This window comes from Thunnus maccoyii, chromosome 14 (genome assembly GCF_910596095.1).
Source record: "Thunnus maccoyii chromosome 14, fThuMac1.1, whole genome shotgun sequence".
NCBI classification, from domain to species: Eukaryota; Metazoa; Chordata; class Actinopteri; order Scombriformes; family Scombridae; genus Thunnus; species Thunnus maccoyii.
In genome coordinates, this window is record NC_056546.1 from 23,344,267 (window position 1) to 23,369,928 (window position 25,662).

At 41.0% G+C, this 25,662-nt stretch overlaps 1 protein-coding gene across 10 annotated transcripts in view; it reads left to right on the top strand.

The window, feature by feature from the left end:
* Positions 1-25,662, top strand: part of cdh23 (cadherin-related 23) — a 186,439-nt gene that overhangs the window by 47,420 nt on the left and 113,357 nt on the right. For all 10 annotated transcript variants that reach the window (XM_042433443.1, XM_042433447.1, XM_042433446.1 and 7 more), the window contains 3 exons: positions 10,966-11,108; positions 11,403-11,450; positions 11,839-11,931. In XM_042433443.1, the coding sequence (XP_042289377.1) occupies positions 10,966-11,108; positions 11,403-11,450; positions 11,839-11,931 (284 nt within the window). The remainder of the gene's footprint in view (positions 1-10,965; positions 11,109-11,402; positions 11,451-11,838; positions 11,932-25,662) is intronic.

Here is a 25,662-nt window from a genome sequence, read left to right on the forward strand (position 1 = left end):
GGGCGAAGGAATGGGGAGCTGGATGGAAGTGTGGATGTGAAAGTAAAATTGATACACATGGAGAGACGGGAATAGATATTGGCAAAGGGGGAGATGAGGGTGAGAGGGGCTTCATAGCAGATGGACATAACAGAGCGAGAGGGAGAGAGAGATGAGGAAGAGATGCACTGGAGTCTCTGTCCATACAGACAAAGTCCAGCTGGCTGTGGCCTGGCCCGGCCAGTCAGTCAGCTATACTGAGCTGAGGTGGACCAGACCAGGATCAGACATGGTAGTATGGCACGTAGCACAGTGCAGTTCTACAACTACTACACCATATGGACTGGTGAGAAAACACTTACAAATATATTCCTGTGAACATCATTAAGCCTGCACGCCACAACTAAGTTATCTGTTAAAATGGAAGGCAAAAAAGCAGCAGCAAGGGCTTGACGCTAATGTTTATCTGCTTGAATCTTGCTGTTGGATTAGTGAACTTTGCCCCCCCCCCCCCCCCCCCCAAGGTAGCCAAGTCAATTTTCATGATAAAGCTGAATGTCAGTTGTCATTTACGTTTGCCATAGAAATTAGATTATACCAACCATTTGGTGTAGTATGTGTTTTTCATTTTCTGGTGTGAAGCTACATCTGTTACTTGAGAATTGGCTGTAGAAACAGTAGGGTTCTTCCTGTCAATTCAAATAAATCAAAAGTGGCCAGTGCTATTTTTCACTTGCCTAAAAAGTTCAAAAAATAAACCTAAGCACAACATCACAGGAACAAGTGATGCTTTAAGAACAACAGAGAGTTAGAGTTTATTTAAAAATGACTATTTGATAATGCAAAGTGAGAATATTCAAGGTGATAAACTAAATGCTACTTGCAGAGTTTGTTAAATTCAGTCCACCCTTCCACTAGTTTATAGGGACTGAAACCTCATCATATTTACATTGTTTTCAATATTACTAGAGAAAATAACCATGTCTTACCTCAATAAGTATAAGAAGACACACATCATCAAGAAAGGGGGCCCTCCACACTCACACAGCTGTTTTTAGTTAGTCTGTTTGATTAGGCATAGCTATGCTGTGCGTTATGTGGGGTTACCAAACCCAAGATACCAATAAGAATGATAAAGGTATATAAGGTCCCACCTTAACAGTGCAGCAGGAGAGTGAGGGAGATATCAATCAAGCACAATCTGTGCACACCCACCCAGTTCTGGGGAGAGATCTAATCAGACAGAAGTGAAAACACCTGTGAGAGTATACTGTGGATGAGTGGGGCCTTTAACCCAAATGATCCAAAACACCGGTGGAACTGATGACAATAATAACGACTGTATTGAAGTCACTTGTGCCAGTACCAGGACCCTGATATTGCACATGCAGATTCACTGGGCACATAAACAGAAAATAGCTATTGCTTTTCATCCTGTGATGAGCCAAACTATCCTCCATGAGGCAACGCTTTTATAACGTTGGGATCACTAATTCTACCTTTGAAGCACTTCCACATTGCTCTCAGCATTCAGCCACAGTGTCTGCCATTTGGTAGGTGAGTAGTTATATCAGACTGGCTTTGGAAGACCTGGGAGACAAACTTAATTGTTAGATTTTGCTTGGCTATATTTTATCGGGGGTGTATTCAAAACACCCCCGTTGTTTTCACAACATTGAACTCGCCCAACGTAATGGAGACTGCTGGGTCCTACTGTGCCCAACTTTTACTCAACGTTTACTCAATGTAGTGAATGTTTACTGAATCTGCGTTTCCCCTGTAATAATATCAACGAACCCCCGCCAGGCCAAAAGATGTTTTTTAATGCCAAAACTAACGCTAAATATCGGTAACGTAACTCCGTTTAGGAATAGGGCAGTGCTTAGTATGTTTGCGTAGCGAGCGGGAAAGAGCGGCAGGAAAGTGACGGTGGATGCGAGCGGAGCAGAGGAAAAGGTTAGTGGTAAGTTCTCAGTCTGGCCATAAATGAAAAGTACAGTGTAAAGTGTAACAGTTAATAAATGCTAAAAAGGTCACGTCTGTTGTTTCCCCAAGTGCTGGAAAAGTGAATGGGGTTAGCTCCAAAGTTAGCAACAATAGGTTAACCTAACCTGAAGAGGCAAAACGGAGAAATGTAAGTTCACTGTGCACTCGCATTCTGTCCCGTTACACACATACCGCCCCCCACCCCCATCGACTAATCGATTATGTACGATTTCAGTCGATTTTCTTTGGTTGACTACAGCTCTATCAACGAGGGTGACAAATTATTCGATTGGGTGCTGCTGTTTTTAGTGCTCATCCATGCACTATAGATTCCTTGTCCAGGGGAAACCTCCGCTAATTCTCACAATCTTCACATGTTCATTATAGCTATGTTTGTCAAGAAAAGCAGCCCTTGTTTTCTGAGGCTATACTCCACACTCTCCCAGCCAATGACAGCCAGGGCTGGAGGTCAACTCTGAGTTGCCACAGCCTCATTCTTGGCCCCGGTGCCTGCCATTCCCCAGCATCCCCATCCACTTCCGCAGGGCTGACAGACACAACATCAGCTTTATATTTCAGTAACACATGGGCCAAATGATAAACATGTAAACGGGAGAGAAAAGGGGGAAAGGCCAAAAGGGAGAGGCTTTTGTTTCAGTGTGACTGTGTTTATGTGTATGTGGCCTCACAATAAAGGTGGCATGTTCCATTACGCGACCATGATTTAGCTCACTCTCGGGTAATAGTCAGCCCTGGTGAGGTCAGCAGAGGGCCAGGAGGAGAGAGGGAGAGTGGGCAGGGTGAAAAAGAATGGTAAATAACAGAATAAGAACAGAATTAAAAATTGAGGTGAGCAGCAAAACTGAATGAAAAGAGCAAGACAGAAAGACGGAAAACAAAAGGGAAAGGATTTGGCAGGCGTTACAAAATGCCAGTGCTGATGGACATGCTGGCATGTTGGCAGGAGTGGTGCAGTTTTGGGTGGATGCATGTGTGTTTCGGGCGGGTGTTTGCTTTTGTGACAACAACAGACCTCTAAACAGTGCGGTCTAGACCTGTTCTGTATGAAAAGTGCCCTGAGATAACTTCTGCTATGATTTGGTGCTATATAAATAAAACTGACTTGACTCGACTTGACTCAGCCGTCACTCCAGAACCCTCAGTAGCACACAGCCAACTGTCCACTCCTATCAATGCTGCCTGCGTCCCTCTGTCTGGCCTCCACAAGCAGGACGGAGTGTGACGAGAGGATGACAAAAACAAAAGGGAGAATTGCATGGAGAGTGGTGGAGTGGGGGAACAGCAAGACTGTGATGGGATGGAATAGAAAATAGCCAGAGCAAAGAGCTTTCCTGTGTGATCGCAGAGTGAACGGAGCTGTGTGTGAATTTGTAGTGACAGGTCTGCCTCTCCTCACCAATGCGTGGGATGACTGCCCACTAATGTCCTTCACTGTCCTCCGACTTTTGCAATGTGATTGGTTAGTCACAGCCTTGTCACTCAGTGTTTTCATCATTTCACCATTTGGGTGCATTAGAAAGCCGATCCTGGGCTGGACATCCAATCACATTCTTCATCCTCTCCTGTTCATTTTAGACTGAGCTGAATCGCTTCCAATGTATGATTAATGTGGACAGCAGCAACATCAAATATATTCTAATAACCAAATGCGCTAATGTGATTCATCCAACCCAAAATTTATACTGCAATATTGGCATTAGTGCCTAAAAGTCTCAAAAGTATGTGAGTTATTCAACTTTGTCTTTAAACTTTGCCTTTTACTAGTTTTTGATGACATTCATCGTTGTACAGCTTCTTAAAATTCCCTTGATGCCTCCTCTCTGCAAGCCTGGGAGAATAAAACAAAACCGACTGCAATCTTTGCTTTCTTCTTTTTTCACAAGGTTAATGCACAGGTACATAAACCATTGTTTTCAACATTTTACTCCTCCCATTCGAGCGTTTTAAGCTGTATCATAAGCCGTAGCCTAGTTTCTATTGAAGAGTGCCATGCATCTGCACAGTACACACACTGCTCGCACCTTCACCCACTTTCACAAGAGGGTGGCTGGACAAAAGATGTGGTAGCCCCTTCGCTTTTTTTAAACAGTGAAACTTATCTTTTTTTTGACAGTATAACTTATAATTTATACCAGATGACCTTCAGGAGATGTTTTATGCTCATGTACTTACATCTAGGTGTGCTAATCTTTGTTTTCCTTTATGTCTTTCACACACGATAAATGTGCATATGTTGTCTGAATATGTATAGTCTGGTAGCTTAAAAGCTGTGTACACACACGCATTTAGGATGTGTGGTTTGGAAGGTGTTCATGTCTCTCAGGAATGGCTAAGGGAAAGGCAGAGGGTATTCTCCTCTCATCCGTGACAGATTTAGTCATAAATCTGTTGGATTAATACACCAGCTCCCAAGGACTCTCATGGTGTGTGTTGTTGAAACACAGGAGTCACTTAAAGCCAGACTCTGGGCACTATTTGTCTTCGGCTCTGTTCGCCATCACGGTTATTGATGTCACAAACACACACACACACACACACACACGCGCGCTTTGTGCACACGCAAACACATACACACACACACAAAGGAAAGAAGGGCAGTGAAAAATAGAGAAAGGGTAAATGAGAGGAAAATGAGATAGAATATGGTAAATGTCTTGTTTCAAAGGAGCTATTAAAATGTAAGGATTTCTCTGTGATAAATTAGCTTTTTCTAGCAGACAAATATAAATTCCTTTGAAGAACTCCAGTTCTAATTTGCACCTATTATTTAATAAGTAAATTGTGCTCGTCTGCAGCGGTTGTGTTGATTTGAGAATGTTTTTTCATGGCACAAAGGCTTGCAAACATTATCAGTGGGCTTTTTCTTTCTTTCCATCTTTTTTTATTGCAAGCTTTCTAATTGACCTCCCTGGGGAAAAGCCTTTACTGTCACTCTCCATGCCTGACTTCATCCTACAGGCAAATAAACTATCTGCATGCACCCTCTTCTCTCCTATTAAAGATGCCCCCTGAACACATACACCTCTCTTTGTATGGAAATAGAGGTCCAAGCACTCAGTTTCTGGCCATCACACTATTGTCATTCCGAGTAGATCTGCTCGGTTTATTTCCATGTCAAGCTGGCTTCCCAGAAGGAACCTGGATCTCTAGACATTAACGCAGCACACAGCACTGATGGCAAAGAAAGTGGCGATTAGTAGATTTCAACTCATTTCCATTATATTTCCAATGAAAGAAAAGAAAGTTTAATTTATTGTGTGTTTGACTGGAGGTGAGGGTGCGAGTTAATGCAGGTGCCCCCAAGAGATCACTTAAAAGGATGAGCCTGAAATGGTGACTTAAAAACCCTGATGGAATCTGACTCGTAAATTACCCTCAAAGTGCTTATATGAGCCAGACTGACTGAAACAGCTGGGGTCTCACACTGGTTTGAGTGCAGTACTTCAATATAGTTCTACTGTTTTATGTATGACTTAAAGTTCACACCCACCTCAGTTTTTATCATTTAAAAGATTGAATACAGTGCTTTTATTTTTGCGTTTGCACAGTTTCACAACAAATTCTACTTTCCTATTTCTCATTTCAACAAAAGTATAATGGCATTTCTGCATGTGTGACCCATGTTCTCTCCCAGTTTATGACTGTATAGATCTTTCAGTGTGGTGATTCTAACATGCAGACACACACAGACCTTCTGCAAGACTGATGTGCAAGAAACAGACCTATTTTGTTATAATGGCACACAGTCGATTAGCAGTACGCTGTTTTGCCTGCTTCCTCTTTAGTTCTCTGCTTGTTATTTTAGGCCTGATGGATCCGATACTGAAAAGAGTACAGCATTATAGCTTAGAGTCACAGTCTCATAATCACAACTCATCTATGTGACAGATGTGAAGGCTTTCTATTACTGTTTCTCTCCACAGAGAGAGTTCAATTTCTCTTCACAATCCATAAAGTGACGAATGCTGCACTAAAGAGCAGGGAACAAAATACAGACACAGTACTGGATGAGCTCATGCTGCCAGTTAGTTGAAGACAGTATTTGCCTGTGTGAATTTGTGATGGGAGTGATTGATGTGAGGCATCGTGGCTTCGGCTTGGCGTTGCTGATGTGTTTGAAGGCTCTCTTTGTCAGTGGATAGACAGTGTGGTAACATGAGTGGCATCTCACTGACTCATCAGCCTACTGATTGCATGACTTCAACCCTGAGGCTCACTGGCCCTGCCTCAAGACAATCCATCAAGTATTTATAAGAAGCAGGTAAAGATCAAAATTCTCTCTGCCATGTCCTCCACAGTCAGTCATCTCTCCGCTTTGTCTTGAGGTGGCTTTTTTTTCTTTTGATTGCCGCTGCTTTGGTAGTCAGCGTACTGAACATTGCCCATATACCCATTAAGCTTCTGTGCACCATAAAATTCAAAGCTATAATTCTCAACCTGCCCGAAATTGCAGTCCTGACATTGCCCGTCCCACTGAATCAGCGCTCAGATGACCGAGAGGTCTAGAGATGTCACTGACATAATAAACAGGGCTTTGGCCTATAGCCCCTTCTCTTTCTCAAGCCTGAGGCCCCAGGGCAGGACCCAGCCGAATCCCCGTCTAACACGCCCGATTCCTATTGATCCAGCAGGGATTGATGTCCTCCAGTGGCTGATTTAGCGCCCCCACTGGTCCCCTTGCCTTTCCTAAAAGGCTGGGCTGAGTAAAACATGAGGGTGCTGCTGTGTAGCAAGTCTTCTTACTTTCATCTCCCCCTCCTCATCACTTATAGTCTTCTGCCTCTCCAGGCCTTGTCATTTTGTATGTTTTATGGCAGTACGTTTTTCAGCCCTGTCACAGTAAAGCAACGATGCTTTGTCTTAATGCAGAAGTCCTACTCTAACTTTGGGAGAAGTGCTTATGGTAATGGAGTGCATCTATTACTTTCTTCAACAACCTCATGTGCTCTTTCCTCTTTCCCTGTTTTTTAAATGTATTCTCATTCTGTTATGCCTCTTTTATTGCGCACATGCTTCACACTTTTGCCTCACCAATTTCCCTCTCTCCACCTCTAACATTTTTAAACCTAAATGCTTCCAATATTTCTTTCAGGTATACCGTGAAGCCTTAAAGTTAAAGCATGTTGACAAAACCACATACAGTATGTACCAAAGGGTCTGCAATATAAAACTGTGCATGTATTTCAGTGTCCCACTCACACTGCCCTCATAGTGTGAGTCATGTAGGCTTTGTTTCACATTCGTACTAACTCACAGGAGGAACTACGTATCTCCAAATCTACCAGGTCAGATGAAGTATGCAAGTGGTGTGGTCCCCGAAAGCTTAATGTGCTTACCTTGGTTTGTTGTAGTTTGCTCTGCTTCATTCTGGTTTGACCTTACTGTATGAACACAGAAGCAAAAGTAGGGATTCAATATTTAAGTTTGCAGAGAGAATAAGAGGTTCGGGGGACAATAAGAGAGAGAAAGGTGAGCTAGAGAGATGGCTCTTCCAGCCCATCGCTCTTGTCATGGGAGCAGTGTTGCAGAGTGGAGGAGAAGGGGAGGGGCACTGTTAATGTGCACTGTATCATTCATAACAGTAATACTGGCATCACTTGCTGCTAAATAGCATCATTTGTCAGGGGAAAGGGCTTGGTGCCACCGTGTTACAGATAAGCACTAGAAGGATACTCTAAACACACACACGATGTATTACTATACTTGCGAGGAAGGTTTGCACACATTGCTGTTTGGTACAGTAGTGTCCTAACCCAAACCTTGACCCTTACTGCTCTGTGCCTACATCTTAATGCTAATCCTAAATCTTTTAGTGTCAAACTCTGCACATATATCATTCTACACAGTGAAGTAACAATAACTAAAACACATTTTTGAGTGGAGGATGACTTTAACCAAACCTAATCCTTATTTAATTGTAAACTTAAACTAAGCCTTAACCCTAAAGTAGCCTGAATAAGAAGCAACAAAATGTTGTATTTTCTCTAGCTGCAATGATTAATCAATTAATTGATTGAAAAAAAATCTGCAACTATTTTGATAATCAAATAATGGTTTCAACCAAAAATATCAAACATTTACTGGTACCAGCTTGTCAAATATGAAGATGTTTTCCTTTGCCATCATAGTAAACTGATTATCTTTGGGCTTTGGACTGTTGGTCGGTAAAAACAAGACGTGTAAAGTGTCACCTTGGACTCCAGTGAGTGAGTGAGTTTTTTTTACTACTTTCTACTATTTGTCTTTTTCTACCTCAGCAAATGTTTGCCCTGTGTCATTCAAGAAAACACAGATTTATTGTCGATGCTGACAGTAATGTCAAAGTTGTTCCATTTCTCAGACATTTCTATCTTTGAGGCCAAAGTAAAAACTCCTGATCCCTAATTTGTTCTTTACTGGATCACATACATTTTTCTCTGTTAACCCAACCTGTGAAACCCAGCCTGATTGGACCTGAGAAAATTAAGAGGAATTTGAGTAAATTCATACATGACAAGCAGTACCAAATCTGTATCAGAAAGCAAAGGCACTGTGCTTCAGCAGACATGGACATATTCTAGCAGTCCAGCGATGTGAGCACCCCATACTGTGTACTTAATCTTAATCTGAGCAGAAAATCCAACCAATATAGTTAATGGGTCGCTCTTAGTTCACCTCTCTGTTCCAAAGTAGGAGTTAATCTTCCATAAGACAGTGGCTCTCATACATAGTCTTAGTCTCAAATGACCATTTGTTATTCTTCACTCGAGTGTGTCTACCCACATGAAGCAGACAATTCCTCCTCAGTTGAGAGGGCCGGAAGGAGAAGGAGAAAAAAAATCTGTTATTATTGATGACTATGAGGTAAAATGCTTAATTTGCACCGTCTTCGACCAAATTATAACTCATATTGAAAGCCGCTGAATTTGCATAAATCTCATTAGATGCAATGAGAGGGGTTCATAAATCGTTATATTAATTAGTCATTTTTGCCACCCTTTCATAGGAAAATGGGGTGTATTAATAAAACGAGAGGGGTGTGTGATTGTGAAGCCTAATTGGTCGTTGTGTTAAGCAGTTTGGTGTGCGAGTGACAGGCTTGATTTAGTTTGGCTTCACCTCTATCGTCTGACTGAGTACCTGCAGGGAGGGAGAGAGGATGAGTGTATGTATACGTGTGTACATGCGCTCATTGAATGCATATATAATCTTTGTATTTACTCTCCACTCCATGTTCCCCTCTTGAATATTTATTACTGTGCTCCCAACATGCATTGCGTAAGGTCAGCTTCGGAGAGACACAAACAAACATACAGACAAACAAATATGTAAATTCACATCGAGATGTCACAAGGGTTTTGAATGTGTGTGTGTGTCACTTTCACCTCTGAAATCTAGACTTTCCATGTTTTCTGACCTTTTGATAATGGGAGGAAAGTGGAGCAACTTTAGCAAACCCACACAAAAAAATGGAGAGAACACACAGAAATTACACATTGGAGGGACCAGAGCTGAGACTTAAACCCAGAAACCTCAAACCCGTCTTGCTGTGAGGTGACAGCAAACCATTGAGATATATTATCACACTGTATTAAGTTTTGTTAAGTACAATTTTGGACTTCAGTGGGGAAAGGCTTGTTACTGAGATTACGGTTTATAGCGAGAATCAATGGAACAAGAAAGAAAGGGGGTATCAGTAACAGAATTGCGTTGGTGTTGGTAGGAAAGTGAAGGTTCTTAGCAGTGAGTCTCCTAAAACTTTTTGAGCTCATCCCTACAGGACTACAGTTCAGCACCATGGACAGCGTCTAATTTTTAATCTTTGTTTCTTCCTTTATGGAAATAAATGACTAAATGTAAAACTACAAGAATGTCTGTCTCTTTTTGATTGTGCAACTGAGGGTCAGGGTTTAGAGACAAATGCAGGTCAAAAGAATGACCTCAGAACAACAGTTTATCTAAACTTGGACGTACCTGTAAATGTGTGTCTACATTTCAGCTCTGTGTGTGTTGTGTGTGAATATGAATGGAAAGAGAAAATAATACATTTTCTATGTGTGACTGATAACAGCATACCCTCCCCTTCGGCCCATTACAATGCCCTGCCCAAGTAGTTTTACCCTGGCTAGTAATGAGCCTTGTCCCTCCAGGTCATGGGGTCTTGATGTTGTCGTCCATGCCTCCCCTACTAACCTCAGCCTTACCCTCCTTGACACATCTGTCCAACATGGTGGATTAGTCGGGCTGATGGATCCCCACCTCTGGGTTTGATTAGCCAGCCTGTCTGAACCCTAGTGTCTGTGATGAATGAGGCCTGTGAACCAATGCAACTCCAATTAAAACCCTTTGTTCCTCTACCCTTACACATGCTAATGTGTTTGTATGTGTTGTGTGTGTGTGTTTCTTTATCCTTAACATGAAAATGCAGCTTGGTGTTTGCATATCACTTTAATTCTTTTTGCTGGAACATTTCCTCCTTTATGTTGTAGCTGTGATCTATCTCTCTTTTGGTTTGCTTTGCATTATCTGCATTTAATACTACAGATTACATTTATGAAAAGTAACTCACAAGATAAAATATGCATTGGAACTGTGTAATTAAATGAGCCTTCAAATGGTTCAAAATTAAAGCTTAAATGTCAATACCAACATCATGCTCTGCTAAGATTTTTTCTTTACTATGAGTCAAGTTGTTCCTTATTTGTTAGTATTTAGTGGGTACCTGACCTTTAAAAGAGAAGACATTCCTGGTCAATTGTGGGAAGCTAAATTAAACTAACTCCAGTGTCAACTATTGCCAGAAACAATCCAACAGTGATACTCAGACATCATAATCTCAATGCTATTTTATCCTGTACATATGCCTCAAATGCAATGAAATGTTTTTTATATGGGTGACATATCCTTTTATGTGTGTTGCTTTTTATATGACCCATTACAAGGTCACATAACCAATAAAAAAACTTGTTAGCCACCTTGACCTTTGACTCTGTCTGGCAGGTTCATCAGTGGCCCAGCTAAAGGCAGTTGATCCTGAGGGAGAGCCCCTCATATATGGCGTTTCAGGAGAGGAGGCAATGAGGTATTTTTCAGTGAACAAAGACAATGGCGTGGTGTGGCTTCGACAGCAGCTCGACCGTGAGGTAAGATCAACACACACACCAAAAACTGTGCACACGCTTGCACATTACCAAAGCAAATGCACTATATACAAAAAAAAGACACTCAGGACAATTTTGAAAATAGGAGATGGAATGCAAATTATGGAATGATGAAAGAGTAGTGAAAAGCACAATACCTGTCAGTGGGGAGAGATGAAGAAGAAAGGGTTTTGAGTTCAGAGCAGCATTTCTATCTAGTTATGCCTTTCTGCAAAGCTCTTTTGCACTACACATTCATGCAAAGTATGTGCTGACACGTGTCTCTGTCTCTACCAGACCAAATCAGAGATGCAGGTCGAATTCTACGTGAGTGACATTCAAGAGGTAAGAGGCAGATTTGCACTGTGATCACAGTTTTGACACATGCTGACACCTGGATGTAGTCTGACCACACGTCATATAGAGGCCTTCTCTCTCAATCCATCTCTCTTTCAGTCTCGCGCTTTCACTCTCACCCTTTTTCTCTCTTTCTCACATGAAATCATTCTGACACCTGTCTCACTCAACACAGTTTAGTTACTGAAACATACTGACGTTCAACCTACTCTCCCCCGCGGGTAATCTATCACACACTTGTCCTGTTTTCCTTCACTCTAAATCTTGGCTTGGTAGTGCTAATACACATTTTCAGTAACTACAGTACTCTGTCAAGTAAGTGTGCAGGTGTGGAGGTGGCTTTGGAAGAGATTTACCAAAGTGTTTGCTCCCTCAGGTGGTCAAAGACACAGTAAACATCCAGATTGGAGACGTGAACGATAATGCACCAATCTTCCATGGGCAGCCTTACACAGTCCACATCCCAGAGGTAAGACTGAGTATAACTGCTTTAAAGGTAGCAGTAAAATAACCAATGTAGAAATCACAGGTTGTGATGTTAACAGGCCCAAACCTTCCCTGCGGACAGTTTAAATAAAATGAGAATTCATCATGTGTAGAACAATTACAATATAATTTCTTATATGAACATAAAAACAATGCCGGCGGAGAAATTATGTGACAAGTCACAAAAGAGCATTTTCCTCACATGTATGCCTTAGAAAGCAAAGGTTTGCTCCTGGAATTTAAGACAAGGTACTGTAAGAAACTATGTATGAAATTTACCTGAATGGTATGACAGTTTTAACAGTAGTAATGCATGGTGGCCAGATCCAACTTATTGTGATCATCAACTGTTCAAAGTGCTTTTCTGTCTCTGCTGTCCTGGAAATAGCTACATTTTTCTGCACCTGTGATCTACTCACGATTTTGGGGAGTTCTCGTCTAGCTCATGTTTAGAGAATGTGCACAGCCTCCGTTATAGGAAAAAAAACACCCTCTGCAGTGGAGACCTCAATCTCTTTTCTCCTCTCAGTTTCTCTAGCTTCTCTGTCCTCTCTCTGAATCTGCTACCTCCCTCCTCAGCTCTCACTTCTCTCCATCTTTCTCTCTCCTCTTTGCCCTCTCCCTCATCTAATCCTTGATATGAAGTAATTGCCAGAGTGGAGTGGAGGACTTCAAACAGGGGCTGAAATCCACACATACACACAAGCAGACACACACACACACACACACATACACATATCTTATTGTGTTTATATTGAGCACATACCCCTTTCTGAGTCTTCACCAAATCTTCAAAGCCACTGGCTTTTTCTCTCTCCAATCCATAAAGTCAGGCAAATAAATGGGAGAAAGAAGGACTGTTTAGACTAGGCTGTTTAGACCACCCACTAGGGAAGGTTCTCTCAGGCCAATGCAGCCACTGCTCAGTTGTGTGGGACTCACTTATAGTCCACATACAGACTTTCCAAGCTCTGCAAACAATAGGCTTCAGTTTAGCCTCTGAAAAGCTATTAAACAGAGCTGTGTTTGACCCTCATTCGCTCACATATTGTTAGTTCCCCTGCATCACACAGTGAATTACTGCTTATGTCAGTCCTGCCCTCCTAGTGCTTACAAAATTTTAAGCATTTTTATTTTAGGCAATGGCACGTGGTAATAGATGAGGTTGCTTAAAACACCAGTGCAACAGTGGCTCTAATTCACCTGCATTTACTTACATTGGAAAGAGCTGAAGCCTGTAACAATGAGACATAACATTCCAAATAAAATATGCAAAACAGGTGTATTTGAGCACAGTGTGAGACTAATGCAGGTGGAATGTGTTTGTGTGATCGCAAATCTCAGTGAATTTATTATTGTGTTTGATAAATGAGACACAGAAAATTGATTCATATTTCTATGACTGTGTGTGTTGCAATAACAATGCAGCACTTAGTCCAATCTGTAGACAGAGAGCTCCAAGACTTTCACCTCTTCCACTTAAAGCCTGTGAGAGTTTTTGGAGCTGTGTTCACTTTTTTCATTGTACCCTGTTTCTCCTTTCTCTATCCTTTTCTCCACCTTATCTTGTTTCCCCACAACTTTCGTTCCCTGCATTTTTATGGCCTCATTACCTCCATGACCCTAACCGACCTCTGGCGGGCGAAGCAAACATGCAGCGACATCACTCCATCTTGCTGTCACTCACTGGACATGCCACAGTAACTAAAGGTTAGATTACCAGCGCTACAAGACAGTCCTGTTGAACTTTAGTACACAGAAAAAGATGGGAAAGGGTGATAGATAGATGACAGAGTAGTAAAAGTGAAAGAGCAGTGATGACAGAAAGTCAAAGGATTCAAATGATGAGATTTAACTCAAGCAAAGTGTGACAGGACACAAAACAGATTGATAGAAGCCAGAAGAAAACAAGACAAAGTGCTCAAGGGTTATTGAAACAGAAGAATGGTTAGGGAAGGAGGTTTATTGGGGTGGGCCTGACGCAGCTCAGCAGTGAGCAGATGAAGCAATGTGAGTGGCAAGGTGAGCGGTGCAGTAGGGAGAGTGAGGGAGAGAGTGTGTAAATGTCGTTTTAATTTGTAGAGCCATAAAGAGGGTGAAGGGGAGCAGGTGGGCTGCTAGCATTCCCTCTGTCAGTGCTAATGAGCTGGCCAGATTTACAGCATCCACACACTCAGGCAGCCAGCAGCAGAGACTGGATACAAAGAGCGACGACTATCACCAGAAATAATGTTTTGATACAACAGCAGATGGGCCACAACCCAAATCCATTATTGGTTGAGATGATGGAGTGAGACTACAACATACTGAGAAGTGTTTTTCACATTCCCTAAGCACGACAGGTAGCCCACGATATAGCAAGCCCTCTATTGACAAACTCAAAATGTTTTGCCAAGTGTGCAGGCTGTAATCTAAAGCGTTACCTGTGCATCTGTGGTGTACAGCGCTGCAGTCTGAGCAGCTCTGGGACCATTCATGGCTTTAAGAGCAACTCCCCCAAAAACACTCACATACCAGCCCCAAGCTGCGTGACCCTCACACTCCCCCACTGGGAGTCGGTCTTTCAGTCAGTGCTCTGTGATAATATCAAATGCCAACACTAACAACTTCTCTAACTGTGCCAAGTGTGTATTTGATACCATGCCCCTGACCACAAACACAGTTTTCTGTTGTTCTTTTAGTCACTTGTGGTCTTTTGCTTCTCCTCTCTCTTTCTCTGCGGTATTTTCTGCCTCAAATGCCTGTTTCTCATGCTCTCATGCTGCTTTGTACAAAACAGATTTTAATTGCATTATTGGATCATACACGCTCACCTTGCTTGCATTTATGATCATGTTTCGATATGATCGATCCATAGTTCTCCATGACCTTAGCAAGGTATATTTGTTAAAGTTTGTGTTATTTTGGTCGAGCCACTCTACTTATAGCATTACAGAAATTACATTTCATCTCTCTTTCGTCCTCTCGCCAAAACTCACATTCATCCCTACCTAGATACGCAGTGCAGTGGAATCCTGCCTTCGATAGCAGTAATGATGCACAGAAGATTGTATAGCCGAACACAGACCAGTGCTGTAATGCGACACATAGATGGATTAAATGTATTGGTAAACAGGCAGACAGGCAAGAGGCTTCAAGTGATAGATATCCAAACTTTATCTGTTTACTGTCTCTCAGGTATGTCAGGCAAGTGAGCAAATCCCTCCTCAGCCTCTATTTTCTATCAGCCATATCTCAATGTCCCCCTCTAACCTACAGTAAGCTCTGATGAACTATGGCTGATCTTATAGAACAGGGCTGCCCAAGGTGGAACCCCCTTAGGTGGAAGTCAGACATTGAAACATTCAGTCTGATCTAACATATAAAGGTTTCTGTTTGGTTTGTTAGGGAAGGGAAGGTCTTGTTCAACAGAAGCATAATAAGGAATCCTCATCAGAATGTTTTTTGTTCCTAAAACAATGGTAATTAACTTTTGTTTAATTAAATGACTGTTCACCATATTAAAATTTGGCTCTCAGCCCTTGTTTTATTATTTTTTTTGAATGGTCGGTTGGACTGTGTGTTTGGGAAGCATGTGTATTGGAGCACCTCAGATGCTCAAAGGCACCATGATGGCAGTTTTGTAGAAGAGAGGAATTCATACCAGCATCGTTTCAGCCCCCAACTTTTGGCTACTACTGCCTCCAAACAATTTTGAGTTAAACAGCATAACAGAATTTCACGCACTAAACACACAGACACACACACACAAATGCACTCGTATTTTAGATAATATTGGCAGAGGGTGTTTGAGAGCTCCTATTATGCCTGTGAATGAGCTGTTTAGTGTTGATGTGGGCTCTGGCAGCAAAACAGAGGCACCTGCTATTTGATGTGCCCTCTGTCGCTGTCAGGTAGAACATAGATGAATCTGTTATATTCCTTTCTTCTTTGCTTTTGTTGGACTCTGAAAGCTGAAAATCCAATCTTTGATTGCCTTCTGCCCTGTTTGTAGCAGGTTACAGCATCCAAAAGTAATTTGTTTACCAGGTTTTAGACAAATATCTCAGCTCTAAAGCAGCACCTACACAGTACAGTATAAGTATGACTAATATCTTTGCAGTTGCAACATTCTCTGGGAACCTCATAGACACGTTTTATTTGTAGCGGAATACATATATTTTGAAATAACTTGTCATAAGATATTTGTGATTAAACTTTAGCATCCACATTCACATATAATGCACACAAACCAACCAACACAAACACCGTCTTTATGAAACAACACACACTCATACAAACACACACATGCTGCCTCCTAGAAGTTGGATTTAGCCCATAATGATTTCAGTATCATCTCTCCCGGTCTCTCCTGTAGTGTAATTGAATCTAGTGGTTACTGAGCTGAGTGGTGGCTGGTTGACAGGCACAGGCCTCAAAGAGAATTCTGCCTGACACTAAGACCTTGAGCCCCATAGGGATGGATGGAGGGATTTAGGGAGAAAGAGAGAAAAAATGGATAAAGTGAGAAGGTTAAATGGGAAGCAGTCAATATTTTACTCACCTCAGGCTCTATTTTTAACTTTCTCCTACATATATTTGGTGCTTTGGACAAAATTCCAAGCTAACTTTATGGTTTCTCAAAAAAAAAACCCAACTATCCTTATTGAAGAATTAGCTGCAGACATTTTCTTCAGATTTATGTGCATAAACTTTATACATGATGAATAATGAAATACATTTAAGTCTTGAAGCAGTAAATTGTTGGTTTGAATGTTAAATATTCTTTTGCTTATTTATTTATTTTTTTAGATCTTTCTCCATCTGTCTGTGTGATTATGTCTGGCAGCGCTGATTAAAACATAGCACATGATCATCCTCTCCACAAACTATTCTAACTCCTACACTAACTCCTCCATTTTCTATCCAATGCAGATACAGTACATATGGCCAATTTAACTACAGACTCAGACTCTTTAACCATCTGTTTGCTCACATATTTCATGTAGAAATAGTTCCCTAATTTCTGTTTTCAGGGTTTGTTTTGTGTGTGGGGAGTGAGTGCGAGTGTGTGTCTCTCTATCTGCAGATGTTCACCGTGCAAGCCTGTATTCACGTGTAAGATAGCACATTCTTGAAAGAGTGACTGCAGTCATTCACTTCCATGAATGATGATTCATTTGTAGACTTCAGTGAGCCTTTCAGGGCAAATAGTGGCTTAAGTGAGTTGTCAGGGAGGACGTCGGGCCCGTAGAACAATTTTTCCGCACATCCTTTCCAGTCCAGGAGTTGATGCAACAAATGCTGCCTGGGCATCACGTGTGCTGCCACTTGTGAAGGTAAATCACCTCCTCTTCCTCTCTTTATCTTTCTGTCATTTACTTTACCCCGCTGAGCATGAAGAGCACCTTGATTTGCGTGCTACGCAGAAATGGGCACATATTTGTCTGTCAAAAAAGGGAAGGCTTGCGTTTGTGAGTGACCATCAAAAAGTGCAGAAACATAGAGTGAGGGAGGTTGAGAGAGAGAGAGAGATAAAGGAGGTGAGGTGGGAGCAGACAAGGAAAGACTGAGAGAGAAGGGGCAAGATTGAAGGGGGGAAGTGGGGTGGGGGGGACAGCTTGCACTCCCAAAAGCCATTAAAGTTTGATTCACCCACTCCTCACTCTTTGAATAAATCAACCTGTCACTCCCTCTCTCCCTTTCTTTCAAGTATGAGGGTACCACCCCTCCATCCCCACCCCCACCCTGCCTTCGGCGCTCTACTTCCCTCCAACACTCACTTGGCAGAATTGTGAATTTTGACAAGGTTTTTCTAACATGGAAGACAGTTGAGCATCTTGTCAGTCCCACTGTATTTTGCAGCTGCTTGAGTGTTTATGTTTATGTGTAGGTGTGTTGGAGAGAGGGAAACAGAGTGCTAACTCTCATGGCTTTTTACAGTGTGTATGATGCATGGTTATGGGAACAATACTCTGCTGAAAGATGGAAGAAATTAATGTGTGGGGGAAAAAAATTGTTGCGCTACAAGTCGTGCTGTCAGCCTCACTAGGGCTCCATTTGGCATTATGCAAATTCCTTGACGATCCTTTCCCTCTGTCTTCTTCTGTGTCTTAATATGCACCACCTCCCCATTGGTCTGTTTTTCCCCTCTCACTGTTCCACTGACCGTGCAAGGTTTTCCTTAATAGAGCTTTATAGCCTTTCCAATTTGCTCAAATCTGTTTTTGCTGTCACATCTACAATTGAGATGGTAGAGAGAGAAGCATTAAAGGAAAATGATGCTTTATAGAGAAGTATGAAAGAAAGGTGAACAGGGATAGAGAGACTGTCGCTACCTACAATTTTCACTCTTTCATGTTGGGATTGTTGAATGTTGTTGTTGAATGTTCAGTCCAGTGTAATAATAACATACAATAGCATTGGGGCTCACCATTTTAACCATATACAGTGAGTCATACATATATAATAGCTGGCTGTCGGGAAAAGTATGATTGATATTACTCATACACCTATTTACCGAGAGGATAAACTGGTTCCTATAGTATATGGTTGTTAAAAGCAGCTCTTATTGTTAAAACATGTTTTTCCCTCACAACTTTTGCTCTTCAATTTACACCCCAGATAACAGGTTTTACTGAGGTATGTTACAGCAGGCATACATGACAACAACAATAAACAACTCTCAAATTAATTAAGGTGACAAACAGATGTTTAAGCTCCAACTTACAGCCCATCCTTGTCAAATCTCTGCAGCATTTTCAGGTTATCATTCTAGTCAGTTTGATGTTGTTTGGCACCTCTTATAGAACAAAGCAGCATGTCTGCCCTACTAGCAAAGATGGCTGGGGATGCTGATATTGGCTAGTCTGTCTAATGCTAACTCAAACTACAGGCTAGATTTCTATGAAATTTGGTCCACAGAAGATTTTAATTCTCCTGAACTTTTCTCTAGTGCCATCTCAGGCCCAAATCTCATACATACACAAGAAATATCAAAAACAAATGGGCAGATGACCATGATATTCTTTCTTGCACATCCGTGCCCCCCATCGGTTTAAACCTTTGCATTTTGGAGACCTCATGGACTTTTGGCTTGGCTCTAAGTTCAGAATGTGAACTTTGCACAGGATCTCATAGTCTAACCGGCTGATAGCAATGAGATTCACTATCCACATGTATGCTTCTCCAATGATAAATCAGTTTGATTTTAATACCATCATCATCAATTTACATTTTTAGCCCCAATAGAATAATAAAGTCATCTTACATCATATATTCATTATATGTCACAGCACCATAGTGGCTGCTGGCAGAGCTTTCAACTTTCAATATTGTTTTCTGTTTAGGAATTTCTGATGGAATCTTTGAATACACAATATGACATACAGAAGTGATCTGTGTACATTAATCTTCTTTTATTGCAAGGACCTAGAGATTTGATTACCTGCCTTACAGAGGAAACAGTGTACAAAATATCATGCCTGGATATTTTCTTATTTTCGACAACTGACATTCAATGATTGATGTATTTTTTTAGCTAAAAATCACACTGTAATGTGATGTATTATTTTGATGTCTTTTTGGCATGTTTCAGATAGATAGATAGATAGATAGATAGATACTTTATTAATCCCAAAGGGAAATTAAAATGTTACAGCAGCCAACTATAAGGTAAAAAAGGTAAAAGAAACAAATGCAATTAAGGGCTAAATTATATACATTATATACAGGTGGATATTCATTAAAGTATTAAGGTAGTAAATTCACAGCTTTCATTCAAATTGATCTCTATCTTTCTCTTGTTTTCTGTCACAATTCATCATAAAATGGCAATGTACAGTTTTTATATCAGGATTTAGTTTGCACAAGGTTCAGAATAAATTTAATTCTTATGCTTAACAAACCTGGCAAACCCAAGCCTGAATGTAACTGAATGTGGGGAGTGAATGTTCTTACACTATAAATGCAAGCAAAATAAGAAAACAAATAACAGAAAATTATTTGTTCAGGAACCGAGGTCCACCACAGTGAAGCGGAGATCAAGGTTTAAGCATAGTACATATAGACACGGTATATTAATTAAATATCCATAGTACAGAATGCTCTTTGTTGTGAAGTTCATGCATTAGAAATGAAAATTAACATATGGAAGTCTTCATGAAAGTTATTTAATCCATAGCTTAATCTTAATGAGCAAGGAATAACATTGTTGGTCAGCCTCTCCTTTCAGAGACAGTACAGCACATCGATTTTGTTCAATGTACATGTATATGTGTTTGGTTGGTTTTAAAGTTTGCTCGGTTGACAAGCCTATGGATTGAGAAATTGTTGAGATAGTGTGGAAAACCTAGCCGTATCTTTTGTTTGTTGTGTTCTTTCATTCTTTTGGACATGTGGAGGGAAAAAGCAGAAAAGTCAATATTTCTTCTCAGTTTGTTCTCTTAAGTAAGCAAGGTCTGTTTTCCCTTTAGTCACCAACTTGCACAGATACCAGCACCCGTCACCAAGGCCCCTCCTCATCCAAGTGAATCCTCTTTCGTCCTCAGACATCTTGCTCTCCATTTTCTTCTTGCCCCCCTCCCCCTTCCATGGTGTCCCCAACATAAGTGCTTTGATGTATAATTGAGTTGTGCGCTCGACCGCTCCTCTCCCCCTTTCTTCCTCTCTTTCCTCTATGCCCCTGCAGGAAATAGAAAAGGTAGGTTAAAAGGGGAGAGGAGAAAAAAGAAGGAAGCAAGAAAGGGAAGGGAAATTGATACATTGTTTATAAGAGAGATTTTGGCAAGAGAGAGGCTATTGGATTATAATAGAGGTTCTTTATAAGAAAAGTGTGAGACACTAATACAAACCTTAGGCGAAATTTCAAAAGTCGTACGAATGAATCAGTATAATGCTATTACGAAATGCTGTTGCATGAGCAAAGGGGACTGAGACACACACAGACCTCGACACTCCTCGTTGAGCGCTCCGTGTCATGTCTCATCAACAAGATGTAATTTAAATTGACAATGTCACATTCTACTAATTGAGATAAAGAGAGAGATGAAAGGAGAATGAAACTGTGGAAATAACAAGTTGCGATATTGTTGTAAGGAAGTGCCAATTGCCATATTATGATCACTTTATAAAAGAGATGATTATATACATAACTATTCTGCATTAATGTCATTAGTGCTGCCAGTGCTTTTTATTGATGTGTAATCCTACAGTATGCACACAGCCTAACCTTTGCTGTATTTAACTGATAGTGCTAGTGTCTCAGTGTCTCATTTAGGTCCATCATCTGCTGACATGAGATACTTTTCTTCGCTTGCTATCTCTCTGTCCCCACTCTTCTCTGCTGCAGAGCTACATGAAGTGATTGCAAACGGACCCCAGTAGTGCTGCGGTTTCTCTGTACAGGCTGCTCAGATCTGTTTGTCAGTTTATACTTGACTATCACATTTAGTGTTGTGTATTTCATAGTTCTATTTATATGTGCTTGAATTACAATCTGGCTTTAGGGAGGTTTGACATCAATTTGGTACTGTATTTACTTTGCAACTTATTACTGATATAGCAATACAAGGTACTTGCTATCTATCTCTTTATATTCACAAAACTGCACCCAGAATTACACAGTTGAACAAATGCTGTAGCCACTAAAATAAAGCTATTTGATACATCTATCTAAGAAATTCAGTGACAACATTTTAAGGCACCACTCAGCAATAGCAACAATATGAAGCCTCCAAACTCACACATACCTTGTAGATACAAAAACAGGATTAGAAAATATATCTCCTTAGCTTTACACAGATAAAACAGTCCACAGTTTGTTCTGGCAGATTCATAACTGGTATCAATACTAGCTTGTAAAGCTGAAACAAAATAGGAGATTTGCTTGTGTGTGTTTGCTTGTGTGCCTCAGTTTTTGACATTGTGTCATGAAATCTGAAAAACAACTACATGCACCCTGTTATTTGAAGAGCTTTCCCCTTTTATTCTGTTCTCTATTCTGTATGTTGCCCAGTTCAGTACTGCCCAGTCCAGAGTAGTCAAACATGTTAGACAAATATGCTTTACTGGCACGACAAGATGTTTTCTGTGTTGCCAAAGCATCATAGCATATCAGCTGAGGTAATGTTGTTGACTCTACTGACCAGAACAGATGGATGGTAAAGACTTAAATGCTGTAAAGTAAATACATCCCGAAGAGCAGATTCAAACATTTTTGGCTGATTATTATGTCAAGATTGAGATGAGAATTTTTTATTCTAATTACTCCTAAATTCTGCTGGGCTAATCTGTCTGCATATCATATCTCCCTCTCCTTATTTTTCCAAATCTCTCTCTCTTTCTCTCTCTCTCACACACACAAACACACACACACACACACACTTAGTTACTGAAAATTAAAAGCTTGCATACTAATACATATCTCAGCGTTCCATGTTATTTTGCCAATCAAACACCCGAGTCTTATTAAGAGTTCCTTCGCTGGAAAGCACATGCAGGCATTTTAATGCTCTGGTTGTGTGGTCTCTGCTGAAAGCCAGAGATAGGAGTGATGAGTTAAAGCACAGACACACACACTCTTTTGGGGAGTAACCACTGGCATTCTTCAAGCACTGGAATAATGCATGGGAAATTAAAGGCACCTGGGGTCATAGCACAGGAGAAAGGCAGCCCAGATATATGTACTCAGATGTGTCTGCAATTGCTTGAAGTCTGTGAATTATGCATCGACTAGGAAGTATGTATATTTCTACTTGTGTCGGTGTGTGTGCGTCTGGGGAGAGACACCTGAGACATTAAGACTCATGGAAGAAGAACCCCATCTGCCCTCACAATACCCCATGCCTGAGGCTACGGATAGAAAGAGATGTTGATATAGAGTTCGATGTAACTATAGGACCAGACTGCAGAACGAAGAGATTCAGGGGGTACAGAGTTCACAATGAAGTGAAAACACACAAAAGACTTGAAAACAAACGCACAGAGATACAAGGCGAGCAGAGAGAAAGGCAGTGGTTGGAAAGAGAGCAGGGCATCCATTGAAAAACAGCAGAGTGTGCTCTGAATCCCATGTGAAGTTGCTGAGACAAGATGGCCTCAACAGCAACTTTGGCAGCACAGTTTCTCTGAGAATCTGCTGTGCAAAGTGCAGCCCTTCTCATCGGCCTCAAACACTTGTCGCTATTATGTAAGGAGGTACCATAGTTAGCAGTAAAGTCAAGTCGTGTCAGGTCACATTTATTCAGATAGTGCTTTAAAACCAAAGTATTTCCTCTGTAAAAGAGCAGTAGAATAAAAATAAAGAATATAGACAGCCCACGCACCACCAGTAGTGGATTCTTTTGATGTGATGCTGTGGGGATTCCACAGACTTGGCTCTACCACAGCAGGGGAGGCAACTTATAAAAACTCAGAGGGCTTTCTTTTTTCCTGACGTTGTGACATGTTGCTCTGATTGAATGATCACATCATATGTTCACTTTGCAGTAATGAATCAATCACCCGCTGAGCTGAATGCGCTGCATCTCATCTCATTATCAATGTTACTATCCCCCACACATTGAGCGAGAGACAGGGTTCATCCTGGACAGTCTATACACACATACAGTACAGACACATTCACACCTACGGGCCACCAATTAAACGAACTTTCATATCTTTGGATTGTGGAGGAAAAAAGCCTTATACTAGACCTCAGAATTGTTGCCAACATCTATAGTATTTTTCAGCAGCTCACGTAGATCTGATGACCAGAGCTATGAAGGTGGGATTAAGATTGGGGATGTCATCTTTCTGTGCCAGAGGCAGAAAAAAAAATTTAAGAAATGGTTATACAAGCTGTTGTAAATCGACATGGATAACAAATGCTTCAGAAGGGTTCTGTAGATTGTCTGTACTATAAGGCAGTTTAAAGACACCAAAAAGGAGCATGTCTCCTTTGGGACATGGGGAGTCTGGTCCCAGTGTTCTGGACAAGCTGTTCTGGGACATTGCAGATTACAGTAGTTGAGATGGGAGGAAAAGAAGCCATAAATAACTGTCCATGTCAGTGGACAAAAAAAAAAATCTTGATGTCAGAAAGAGCACATCTGTCCATCTCTGTACATGACACCTCAAAGTACTGTCAAAAGTCACAGGATGAGCAGGTTCTCAGCATAGATTAGATGCAGTGACTTGTTTCAAGTGAGATGTCAACCTCTGACAGGTTAATAATAATAAAAAATAAAAAGATAATCAACCCTTCATCAAGAGAACATGATGAAATCAGTCAGTGTTCAATTGTTATTTTGATTTGCTTGTGTGTTGCTCAGACTTTCTATTTTGCAGGTCTTTGTCTGAACCTCTTTCCTCTAGTTCACTCCATCTCCCTCTGATGTTAGTTCTGGATAATTGTCCAAGCAATGTTACCCTCACTCCCTATGAATTGAAAGCAGACCAATTGTACTTGTGAGTGACTGCAAACATAATCCAGCTGCCAAAAAACCTCTCCACAGCTGCATAAAGATATTGGTTAGTGCTGGATTATGGGGTTTGTAATATGATCCTAGATGTGTACCTTTACATGTGATATATCTTAGTGTTATATAGTAAAAGATTATAAATACAGAGAAACAAAAGCATGCACTTAATTGAACAATATAAAGAACCAGTTGACATGATGGTAACAAAGTTGCACAGGTCTATGAATGCTACAGGTACATCTTTGACGCTTTCTCTGCTCTTGGTCACATACACAAACACAAATACAAGCTGCCCTTACACATGCACACACGCACACTGAAACTCAAACACACGCCCGTCTTCAGTTAGTCCCCGATTCCCCAATGTCTTTAAAAGAAAATGTGGACTGATTAAAGGAAATGTGAAAAATATGACAAAATAAATAAATAAAGCCAGAGTGTCTTGCCCCCCTAGGCAACAGCCGTTTATATGATAATCAGCTCTACTCTAATTTGCATTTAATTCTATTTTAAAAATGACTTCTTAAGAAAGAGAGGAAGTGGATGAGAACAGGAAAAATAATGTAGGAGAACAAGATATTCTGTAGGAGGAAAAGCAAACAGGCTTTGTTATCGTTTACCTTCCTTTCATCAGGTCATCAGTTATCTTCGGTTTGTGTCAATGTGACTTTTCCTCAAGGACTACCGTTTCATAAAAAGAGCGGTGCTGTACATACATGTTTATCTTTAAAATATGTTCATATGTATACCTATAAATCCCACTTTGTAGTTTTCTTAATGGTATTATCCACTCCCTGGACATGGGCTGCTTTATTCTGTGCAGCTGGACCTGCCTCTATCTCTAGCCTGTTTTGAATGGCAGTCTTTGGACTGAAAGCCACTTGAATGAATTCCTGGACCATCTGAGAAAATCTGATCAGGGGGTATGTGTCCCTCCGATCGTATAGCATCTGTTCTTGAGCAGCTTGAGCAAGGCCACAGCAGTGGTAGTATTGTGCATTTCCCAGCTGTGAGTGTAAAGCATAACATGCCCTTGTCACTGCAGCTTATCCCCCGAGGTGCTGCTGTCCAGTTAAATATGCCACATTTACTACTTTTAAACTCATTCATTACCCCATCAATTTGGAGATAAATAGTAACATATACTTACTGTAAAAAAAACAAAATAAGGCCATCACAGAGAAGACTGGTAGCCTCCACTGGTCGGTTGCTTATATGATATTCAGCCCCATTAGATGTTGTACTATAGCACCAGCATCTCAGACCAAAACAAA